The sequence below is a fragment of the Rhipicephalus microplus genome, chromosome 3 (assembly GCF_043290135.1).
Source record: "Rhipicephalus microplus isolate Deutch F79 chromosome 3, USDA_Rmic, whole genome shotgun sequence".
NCBI classification, from domain to species: domain Eukaryota; kingdom Metazoa; phylum Arthropoda; class Arachnida; order Ixodida; family Ixodidae; genus Rhipicephalus; species Rhipicephalus microplus.
The window spans coordinates 245467577-245479921 of NC_134702.1; the positions used below are offsets into that span (position 1 = coordinate 245467577).

A 12345-nucleotide genomic window follows, 5' to 3' on the forward strand; every position below is an offset into this window, starting at 1 on the left:
ACATGCACTGACATCGCACAGTACATGGGCTGTATACCACTTCACCTTCCTAGAAATTCGACTACAGTCGAATCCCACTATAACCAAGTCTGCTACAATGAAATTGCCACCACAACGAATAATTCTCGATTCCTTGACAGCCGCCCATAGAAATCAGTGTGAAAAATGTCTCGTTATAACCAACACCTTTCCTAAATATTTCTACTTCAACGAAATTTTCGCGAGTACTACCCCACAAGAAAAAGGAACTTGCCTAGGATTGCCGCAAAACTCTACTATCTAAGCCATTTCTCGACGGCTCGTGACATCCAGAGGACATGACCGTATCTCAAAAACCGTGTATTCATCAGACACACTTTCTGCCCCTACACACATCTCCCACTAAATTTATCGCCATTAAGATGCTTGGCGACAGCTCACCTATCCACCATGATGCTCCCGGTAGATTTGAAATACGTGTGCGCCGCAGCAGCATTGCGATCTTTTAAGAACCCCCTGCTCATTGTCACTAGCCATACGATCGTGAACGACAAACACGCGTCGTGAAGGTGCACACGTGAGCAGTGCGCACCTAGTCCCAGCGTAACTGCATTTTGCGGCAATCACTACGAACTCGAATGTGGTGAAGTTTTACGAAAGATCGACATGGGTTTGAAAGTTGATATTTTAGATTTGATTGAGTATTATATGTTTTGTGCACATGCCACCCAGTATCCTAAAAGTGAACATTGTTTAATTACATAATTTAGGAGCAAAAAAAAATATCGAACTTATTCTGTACGGAGGGATCAATTTTATACCTTGTCGTTCTCAAAGTTTAATGACAATAATAAAACACAAATATTAACAATAAGAAGAGGAGCTTTTTTTTTTAAAATGAATGTACGCGTAATAGAGAGTGAAGCACAATTGTTTGAAGTCTGTTGGCTGAAGCAAACTGTTTTTGAAAAGTCTGAGCAGGCGACATTTTTTAAAAATTGCTACCGTATTTACTCGCATAATCCTCGCACTTTTTTTTGGCGGAAAACCGATGCAAAGTTGGGGAGTGCGAGAATTACGCGGGGAAAACTTTCAGCAAAAGTACAGTGCAAAAAAGAAAACGAAATGGCCGCAAGTCAGGATTCTCACACCAGCAACTAACAGCAAGCTTTGAGAAATACTGATTAAAACTTACCTCAATATTAAAAGCACTGGTTCAAGACAAGGCAAGATTTATTTGAGACACTAAAAGTGCAAGCAAATAGTCGAGAATTAGAATACCATACGCAAAGCTTGTGGGTGTTGCCGGCGTAGCGGTAGTATTCGTCGCGCAACAGGAGCCCTCAAAAGGTAAGGGTAGGACGTCAGTATTGGGCTGATGACTATTTAATATAATCGGACGCAGTTTCCTTCTGAAGAAATAAAGTTTATGATCAATCCCAGTTTTAGGCACACGGCAGGCTTAACGCGTCTAGGTGGCTTTCAGCTACCGTCACCAGTAGCGAACACAAAACCCATACCCCCGTATTCAGAAACGCTTCTCGACTCACATTTTTTCCTTCAGTTGACTGAGTTGAGCACTGTACCGCTGCTCGACTGAAATTGACGCTGCGCTTCTCAAGAATCGCTGCAGAATATTGCCGATATGCAGTGACTTGGTCTGCCAAGAGACGGCGCTCCTATAGACTTTTTCAAGTCGAGGAGAGTCCTTGAGTGAAGGAGCGTTTGTGAATACGGCCGATAGACTCCGAAGGGCCTACCGGCGACCCTGTTGCCGCTGTTTAGTGCATCATCTATCACTTTCAACTTGAAAGCAGCCGTGTAGTTTCAGTATCGCCCCATAACGTGACAAGATTACAGACACAACATACAAAACACGCCGCAACGCGCACTTGTCACTTTGGCTTGGCTTGAATTGGATTGAATCTCTGTGCAGTAATAGTACGCTTGATGCTTAAGAGATAGCGCCAGATAACGCACGCTATTACCATCAGTAGCAGGAACGAGCAGACGACATTATTGCGGCAGTTTTTGGGGGTGCGATAATTACTCGAGGAAAAAAAGAAATCGTATTCTTGTTTGGCGATATGGGGGGTGCGAGAATTATGCGAGTGCGAGGATTACGCAAGTAAATACAGTATATTTGAGTTTTTTTTTTTTCTCCTAATGGTAACCAGCCATTGTTTCATAACTTAGTGACCTATTACAACAGCACAATTTTTACAATATTTCCTACCAATACTGTTGCTCTACTTTAACCAATTATTTTTATAAATTAGCTCAGGCTTAGAATTTGGCAACAATTAGGCCTATTGTAAAATTAAATAAAAAAAAACATCTTCAATTTTTCTTAATATCCCACAAATACCCTCACAGATCATATCAAATTAACATTAGGAAATGTGTTGCATTATTTTATTTGCAGTGAGAATATTACGAGTATGAGTCTCAGCTCTATGAGGATGCACTTAGGCAATAAACACATGACAAACTGGCCTAAAAAGAAAGGTGAACTTGAGCTTCTGAGCCGTTTGAACATGACCATATTTACAGAAGAAAAGCAGTTTTGGCACTTTGAGGAATACATTTCCCACAGCTTCACCTTCCAACCCATGCTGCTGAGCTCTCTGTCCACCATTTAGTTATTCTTTACAAAATTTAGCTTGTTCAGTGTTTAACAACATTTCCTTAGTTGTTTCTTAAGCAACTCTCCTCGTTGCCTTCTTTTTCCAGTTCTCCTTCTGCAGCCTTTTTTTCCAATCATTCTGCACCTTGCTCAGGCTTGCCAGTGCTTGTATGCTTGAAACAAGCTATTACAGTTAAACCCGCTTATAACGAACCTCCATACAATGAATTCCTCGATACTACGAAGTTTTTAGATTTCCCACCCATGTGCCATAGAAGCACATGTACTTGCGACCTTTTTGCATCAAAGTAACAGCAGGAAACATCTTTGATATAACGATATTTCGCCACAGACGACTTAGAAATTTTGCCCTAAATTTTGTCAATTTGCCACAAGCATGCATCTTCCGTCGTTGTCCCGCCACTGCCGAAGCGAGCCAGTGACTCCCAGGTGAGAATCAGCGCTCGTTATTCCGTGTGGATGTGCCCGAGGCTAGCTGAAAGGGCTGCACCCCCCGTCTCTGAACTACACTTTAAGTGCCACCGGTGAAGCCACTTTCCATTGTTAAGCTTTTAGTTAGCGTGACACATATAGGACACATGGAGAGCACTTTGCCAAATACAGTCGAACTCAAAGGGCCTGAAAATTTGTTCAAATTGAAAGAAGTTCCAATTAAGGAAAACAAAATGCACATATAGGACACATGGAGAGCACTTTGCCAAATACAGTCGAACTCAAAGGGCCTGAAAATTTGTTCAAATTGAAAGAAGTTCCAATTAAGGAAAACAAAATGCACGGAGGGCTCACTATACAGTGGCGCATGTGCATTGAGCTAACACAAAAGGAGTAAGTTTCAGAAGAAACATTTGTTCAAAAATTGAAGTTATTTGAAGTAATTGGAGATGTGCATCTGCACACGTTTGCCTTGCACCGAGTCAATCAATTTCGCACGCAGTTTGCAAAGCATGTCTACTTCAGCTTCAAGATTCTCCTGGCAAGATGAATTGCATGCGGCCATGTCCAGCACCAACACTCTTTAAAGACAACGGCAACGGCTGTGTCTCTGCTGCTACCCTCTGCACCGCAGCCGCAGCGTGGCCAGCACATGATGAGAAAGAAGGAGCGTCTCCACGAGGAGAGAAGCAGATGGGCATTTGAGAGAGAGCCAACACTCCGCGGCATCTTTTTTCTTTCTCTCTCTCTCTTCAAGCATGGCGTTAAAAGGAGACGGGTCTCTAAGTGGCAGGGACGGGAAAGAGAGATCCGAGCTACAGGCGCGTCGCAGATCGGCATTTGAGAAAAAGCAAACATTCTGCTGCAGCCTTTTCTTTCCTTTTCTTCTTTTCCTTCTTGGTGTGCAGCGTTGAGGCGTCAGAGGTGGTACGGAGAACATTTTCGGGGCGCGGTATGTTCGAATTAACCGTCGCAAGTGCTTGCGGCTTCGAATTACAGGGCGTTTTCGCCCATTGGAATACACATAGTTTTGACAGGATGACAGCATGAGTTCAAATTAAATGGAAGTTCGAATTAAGCGTGTTTGAATTAAGAGATTCCGTCGTAGTTCTCCGCGGTATCCACGTAGTTTACTTTTCGTTTTCAATGCCGTGCGTGCATGCATGGTTTCACCAGGCACACATGGAGTGACCTCACCAGATGACGTTCAGCTTTGCTTTCTTTTTCAACATGAAAGAGTATTATCCCGGGGTCAATCACAGCTCCCCTGACGTACTTCCGTCAAGGCAGTGAGGTTGAAAAATATACTAAGAGATTGTAAAGAAAAAAAGCCAGACAACAAGCACATGTTGCGCGGAATCGAACCAGCAACCTATGAATTTTAAGCTCATGATGTTAACCACTACATCACGAAGCATACTTTTTCTGGAATGCTAGCAACAAGCCATTTATATATATACACCATGCACTGTTTGGCATTCCTCAGACCTTTCAAACTTGAGCGCGTTTTTGTTATCAGTGGCGAGATGGCGCAACGGGATTGTGTTGGGCGCACTAGCTGCCTCCACAGAGTGCGGTCTCTCCTGCACACGTGCTTATCAGACTCGCAATTGAAGAGAGGACGAAGGTCGCTTTGCACGCGGTTGTAGCCATGTTTACAAAAAAGCAGGCTGCTGACTTCCGACGCACGAAGAATAGTGACAGTTGTTCGTGCTTGTCCTGTGAATAAATGTGCGCTCGTTTCGTGCATCTTTCTTTCTGTTTGAACAACGCGCTTCAGATGTCGAGCTGTAAGAGTTGTTAGTCTGTGCTTGTCCTGTGTATGCTAATTTTGAGCGTGCTTTCTGCCAGAGGTGCGTGCTGCAAGTTTCGAGCTGCCTGCCATTCTTAACTTCGTGACTTCTTCGTGACTTTGCGATTTCTTGCTGCTGCTGGAACAACGCACAATAAATGCTCAACTATTCTGTAAAGACAAGTGCGTTTCACTTTCATGTTATACTGATTGCTACATAAGGTAATCAGCCCCATTATTTTTCTTTTTTTAAGTGTGGACAACCGTGTCGTTATTTCCAAGGAGATGTCAGATTAGGTGCTGATGGACACTCCTTGACCTCGGTGACAAAGATGGATCTCAAAAAGGTTGACTCGTCACATACTCTGCCATCCTGCGCCGCACTGTATATTCGCGAGACCGTAGCCTTCGCGATTAGCTGATTAGCTCTGGCAAAACAACAGTGCATTGAATGCAATAGAATGAATGCTACAGCAACAAACTGTAATGCTATACAGTATTGACCACTTATAACATAAGTCGCGGGAGTCAGAAATATTCACACTATAAGCAGTAATGCATTATAACTAAAACAGTCTCTTCAAGCGCCGCACTCGCGCCAAACGTGTTTAGCATGCAGCCTCGCGGGCCTAAGAATCGAAGCATGCAACACATGGTGCTTACAACCATTTGAATTTCATAGTGTGAAAAAAAATTAACGTCGAAAGGCTTGCGTTGCACGAAATTAACACAAAAAAGGGAGGGGGGCGGTCAGACAAAAAAAAGCACCATCACGAAAATTGGCTGACTACTTCTCAGACCACCTCAATTATGTGCACTATACAGAAACCATGTCCAATTTTCTCTAGAATTTCCTGCGGTGAAAAACGCCAATTGCTCTATTTCACAAGCGCGCACCCAATTTCAAAACATCGCAGTCGAATCGCAAATCACCATCCGAGCGCTATTTGATTGATTTGTGGGGTTTAACGTCCCAAAACCACCATATGATTATGAGAGACGCCGTAGTGGAGGGCTCCGGAACGTTTGACCACCTGGGGTTCTTTAACGTGCACCCAAATCTGAGTACATGGGCCTACAACATTTCCGCCTCCATCGGAAATGCAGCCGGGAATCCGAGCGCTACACGTGCCACCCTCGCTTTTATTAACGATGTGTATCCCATCCCGTCAAGTGCAGCCACCGGAAAGAGTTCTGTGGTTTCGTACCACACTGCAACTTAGCACGCAATCACTACCGAAACACAACCAACTCAGACTTGGCCTAACCCGTCGTTAGGTATGTTGTCACAGGAAGTTTGTTGGTCCAAGACATGGATATCCGATGCCGAAAAGATCGCATCAAGCACTGAACCAAGAACAGCGTGTCTGTTACGAAGTTTGCGTTCGCGAACAGGAGATCAACAACGACGAAAAATCACCAGTCATACGTGTGACAGCACACCCGCAGCAAAGGCAAAAAAGCTCGCTTAGTAAACGCGATATCTGTTGCAAGCTCGATAACGACGACACCTTTCCCGACAGTAAACTGTTAAGTACTGTTGATAAGGACAGGATCGCAGGATCCATGTTGAGCCGCGCGCGACTGGAGCCCCGCGAACGATGGCATTATCGGCGCCAGTGCAAAGGCATATCGTCGCCGAGGCACCTGCCCTCCTACTCGCTGAGCCCGCGCAGCGTGGTGCCCAGCTTTTTTTTTTTCCATTTCTTTTTCTTCTTTCCACACTTCGTTCATTCACTTCACGTCCTATCCTCCTTTGTAACGACCTTGTCGCTCACTCCCCCAGAGGCACACCCAGGGCGCTACCGTCAGGACACTCACTCCCTACTGCCTTTGTCACAATGATTTTCCAGCAACCGCATTATAACCGGTCTTTCACCTTGGGGGACAGCACAATATGTAAGCGGTATGCGAATACATGGGGTTCTATAGGAACGGGAGTCGAAAAAGACAAAATCGTAACGGGTTCTGCATTATAAGCTGTCACATTATAAGTGGTCTACACTGTACAAAGTAAGGCCAGCAGCCAAGTTCGTTGGATCTGATATCGCGGAACTCTTACAGAACGCTGGTGAAAGCAAATACAGCCTCTTCAGGAAGAAGTGCTTTTTTCACAGTCTCTTCGCATTGAAAGAGGACTGATGCTTGCCAAGCTAACACGTGTGCCAGCAATCCCGACCACATGCTTAAGATCAAAGTTAACCCGTGATACTCAAGCGACTACCTCCCCCCCATTTTTTATGCTCATTGAAAGGGATGAGGGTATTAAAGAAAAGGATATTTATTATCCTACTGTAATTAAAATTACCATGTATGTGTACCACTGATTGGCGATTTCAAATCTGCAAACAGATTTCAAATATCTCATTTAGAAAAAATGTAAAGAGAAAGTTTCACATTAAAAGTGGTTAATTTGTTACGGGTTGTTGTGGTAACTCGCAATAAAAAGTTGGTTTTCGAGAGTACAGGTTTCCACTAAAACGTTCATCCCACAAGCTAAAGCAAGCAAGATGTAAAAACGACTATTTCTTTGATCAGAAATATTTTTTAAACTTGGAAGGTAAAAATGAGCTTCCAGTAATTAGCTGGTATTTATCATAAATTTACAATTCTATCAAAGTTGGGAAAAAAAGAAAAGCTTTAGCCTGTAGGTCAAGTGCTTCGGAAAGGAATGGTATCAGGTTTGTTTAGATAACTCCACAAGAACTTGCTCAAGACTTCCGTAAGACAGATTCACTTCACAAAAATAACAATGCCAGAAAAATCACGTTTTCAATTTTAAAAACATTTGTCATTTCATATATTAAGTTTCTAACAAAAATAAATGGTATTTTTCCATAATATAAAATTTTCCCAAAACATACTTTCAACTAGAAATATCTTAAGTTGCAATTTTTGAAAGCCAGCATTTTTTGCAATCTTGTGCTATTTTAGGACCCCCGTCCCCCTTTAAGACAGCTGGTTTTCTTTTTGCTTGAGCATTCGACGGCAGTTCTAGTAAGGGGGGGGGGGGTGTTATTATATTTTGCCCTCCAGGCGATAGAGATGGGCCGACTTCTTTGATCTCTGCTTCAGGAGCACTCTTGTGCTTTTAACCGTTCGCAAATGCGTGGGCACACATTATCAATTTGTACTGGTTACGGATCACGGCGGCAACAACAAAAACTCATTGCGAATGTCCATATAATCGCTATTGCAATATTAACACAGTTTATTAGCACTTAAAAAAGTGTTTTGAGTGAGCTCCGTCTTCAGTACTCTTTTTGTTTGATTAAGCGTTTAAATTTAGAATTTTTGTACTGAACCTGCATATAACAAAATATTCTATACAACGATTTCTTTCGGGGGTTTGTCTATTTCGTTAAATCCACGTTGAACAATAGAACACAATCCTGGAGCAGACAAAAAAAAAAAACATTTACCTCGAGCAGTTCCTCGGGCGAGAAGACCATGATGGAGCCCAGGTCCTCGGTCTCGGCCCAGGGGTCTGCCGTAACGTCCTCGCGCTCTCTTCCCCGATCCGGCTGGGGCTCGCATCCCAGCTGCGAAGGGGCTGGCGCCAGCTGCCTGTCTCTGCCCAGAGTCGTGGCGACCACTGCAGAAGGAAGAGGCGCCAGTGATGCTTCCAGCGAGCACGGCATGGGCAGGCGGCCTGGACGGGAGCCTCCAGACTTCCTGTTGCTTCTGCCGTTGCGTCGTTGTTTCTGCACATACTCCTGCACCTGTCCCATGAAAAGGGACAGCAATAATTTCTTTTTAACCTCGGTTTCAAGATAATGTAGTTACTGTATCAGCATTGTGGTCCCCGTAACATACAAAATGATCGAATTACCAGGAAATTAAATTAAGCGTGAGGCACAGAAAAATAACTAAGCATGAGGATTATTTATTTGGCAGTATTCGCTGCAGTTTTAGCACTTTCACAACTGCAACAATTAGTGACAAAGATTAGCCGTGGCGCGACTAGCACCAGTGGCCAGCAGAGCTGCAGGCGCTTAGCAAACCATTGTAAAGCTAAGCAAAGAAAAATCAACCTTTAAGCAAAGACACATGTAACTTTTAGCACCTAACTGCTGGTGTGAGTCATTTCTTAGGGCCTGCCTTCAGACCATAACTATCCAGCTGCCGCTCACTCGCTTAGTCGTTCCCGCCACAGAGCGTCCACACGCTCACACCATCCGCTCACTACCCTAGCAGCTTCATGAGAGCCAGCAGCGAACTCGGGTTCCGAAATCAAATTGCTACCTCATCAAGAAAAGGTACTTTTTTTTCTTTTGATCTCTTTTCCTATTCCTTTCAATATACTACATCTTCCTCTATTTCTTACAGTCTCTCTTTCACTTTCATTTTTTTTTTGTCTCGCTTATAGAAAGTCTCTTATAGAATGCATACAATAATGCAATCATATGCTTCCCATTAAAAAGTCATGACATGGTTAGCCAACAATTGACGATTTTCATTGAAAAATAAAGGTAGAGCGCCAAGTATCTTTGTACACGAGTGAAAACTAAACTGTAGGAGATTATTCGAGTCCAAACAAGATGCCAAAGTCATTGGCTGCAAACTCCGCCAACCGTTGGCGACCGCCGTTTACACTATAGACCGCTTATAACGTAAATCGCGTGAGTCCCGAAAATTCGCACTACAAGCGGTACTGCACTATAACCAAAACAACCTTTTTCAAGGGCCGCACTTATGCAAAACTTGTTCAGCATGCAGCTTCACGTGTTCAAGAATTGAAACATGCGATGCGTGCTTGCTAACATTTAAATTTCTGGACATTAAAAGAATTTAACGTCCACAGACACACGTTGCCAATGAAATGAACGCGAAAGAGGGAGGGGGGAACGTCTAACAAATGAAAGCACCATCGCGCAAACTCGCCGACTACTAGACCGCCTCGATTATGCGCATTACGCAGAAACTATGTAGAATCACGTGAAAAATTTGATGCGTTGAAAGACCCCAACCATTCGATTTCACGGGCACACAGCAGATTTAGGACATCGCAATCGAATCGCGAACCACTGTTTGAGCACTACACGTGCCGCCCTCATTTTCATTTAGCGATTTGTATGTCTTCCCGTCACGTGCGGCCACCGCAAAGAGTTTCGTTGATTCAGTACCAAACCGCAACTTAGATTCTCACGACCGCTACTGATCGAAGCGCAACCAACACCGATTAGGCCTAGATTGCGTTTGGTACGTTGTCACGGAAATTGAACCACATGCATGATACGAAGTTCGCGTTCACGGCCGGGAAAATAGCAACGACAGTCGACAACTTGCCAAGCTTATGTACGACAGCGCACTGGCAGCAAAAGTGAAAGCTCGCGTCATAAAACCGTAAAAGATTTTCAATTTAGGGACACGGAAGCAAACGCGATGTTTGTTGCAAGCGCGATAACGACGACGTCTACCCCGACAGGAAACTGTTAAGCGCATGTAGCTGATAAGGTCAAGATCGCATGCGCCATGTTGAGCGGCGCGTGGCCGAAGCCACGCTAGCAACGTAGCCCACTGTAGTTGCACAGTCCCCGAGGCTACCGTCCTCCTCCCTTACTTGGCGAGCCCGCGCAGTGTTCCGCGGTCTTCTTTTTTCTTTTTTCCCTTTTCTAGTTTTTCCGTCCGCTCTTCGCTTGTTCACTCTGTGTCCCTTCCTCCTCCGTAATGACCTCGTCGTTCGCTCCCCAGCGGAGCGAGCACCCAGCACTACTTAGTACCGGGTTCGTCACAAACGATTTCCGGCAACCACATTATAACAGGTCTTTCATCTTGGGGGACTGTACAATAAGCGGTATGCGTATACATAGGATTCTAGGGAGGATAAAAGGGAGTAGAAAAAGACCGCATCGTAAGCGGCTCTGCACTATAAGCGGGTACGTTATAAGAAGTCTACACTGTAGTAACAGCGTGCGTGACGTCACATGCCGTAAAGAGCAGTGCCGCTGTCTGCTACCAAACAGCACCTATCCCATCCAGTCAGTGTGTTGCATGTGTTGCGGCATGTTACCAGTAACATCGCCATGTTGTCGACTTTATCATCACCTCATGATTGGGGCAGTGGTTCATCAAGCAGCAGAAGGGGCGATGACGTCGTGTACAATGCACATTTTGACTTCAACCCCATCGCCGCCAGCTCAAGCGACAAAGAAAGCGTCGAAGACAGGGCAAATTTAAATGCCAACTGTTTTGGTGTTGTGGCAGATGTTGCAGACAGCCTTCAGCAAGGATAACTAGCTTTATTTCAAGCGAGCCAGGTTGACAAGTGAGCTTGGAATATAATAGTATGTCGGCGCCACCTTTGTGAGCAAGTGTTACTTTGCGCAGTGGAATTAGTAAAGCGTGCAGATTTTTGTTTGCTAGCATACGTGCATGCACGCTCTTGGTGATGGACATAATAAATAAGTCGTCGTAACAATGCTGCATGTTAGAACCGTTGCTTTTCCATCGGCTGTTGCGTGTGGCACATGTAAATACATGCCGAAGCGAGCGGCATGTTAGTGCAGCGTTAGGGTTATCAAGCCGAATCTTTGCTTGAACTCTCCTGATTGCATTCGATTCCGGTAAGAAAAACGTAGCAAGTGCGACGCTTAACCATGGCTCTGCCTGCGAAGAGTTTCAATAAATATTGATCCGTAGTGGCAAATGGCATATGCATAGCACATTCACAGGACACTTTTTGACCTCAGATAGACTGACAAAAATTTTTTGCTTCAAGTACCAGCACTACATGGGCGACGCGGTTGCATTGCTTCAATTCAACCCCTGCAAGTCATTGGTTCTAGCGGCATGTTGAAAAACACAGAAAAAGCTCGATTGCAAGCGCAGCTGACCACGGAACACGATCGTCCTCGAGAATGCAAACCGTGCAGCAGCTCGCACAGCAAGTAGCTCATTACGTCACGGCTAGTGAGCGTGCCAGTGTTGCCCGGCTCTCAAGCCATTCGCTAGTTCAGTGGTTTTTAAATGTGGATCCACGGATCCTAGGGGGTCTGCGAAGTCATTTCTATCATGCGCGAAACCTCACCCACCTTAAAAAAAAATGTGCTTAAACTCTGTAGTGTGCGACGTATTGAACTGTCCAAAATGAAGTGATGTGGCACGTTTGTTTGATGTTTTAGAAGCAATGAAAGGCACCTGTTTCACGCTCCAGTTGTGTTGAATTATCTACGTACCCCCCTCAATTCTCTCTCATCTCCACTGCAAGGGGCCCCCCATCACTTCCACCAGTCCACATGGGGTCCCCTACACATCCATGGCTGAGAAACACTGCGCTAGTTGATAAAAAATATCTGACTATGAATTCACGGCATGACCAAATGTGCTAAAACTTCGCCAGCTTGTCTGAACGTAAAAGGGTCAACCCACACAACACAGATTATGGCCGAAAATCGGGTCTCATGACCCTTTTAATGCATGTTCTGCAAGCCTAGTGGTTGTCCTATGGACAATGGGCACTGGTTTCAAAAACTGCCTTGCCAAAAAAGTAATT

At 44.6% G+C, this 12345-nt stretch overlaps 1 protein-coding gene across 4 annotated transcripts in view; it reads right to left on the minus strand.

Annotated features, from left to right (window-relative positions):
* The window catches only part of LOC119168780 (DIS3-like exonuclease 2), a 220597-nt gene that overhangs the window by 97576 nt on the left and 110676 nt on the right, over nt 1–12345 (minus strand). For all 4 annotated transcript variants that reach the window (XM_037420144.2, XM_037420143.2, XM_037420146.2 and 1 more), the window contains one exon: nt 8273–8572. In XM_037420144.2, coding sequence (XP_037276041.2) covers nt 8273–8572 — 300 coding nt within the window. The remainder of the gene's footprint in view (nt 1–8272; nt 8573–12345) is intronic.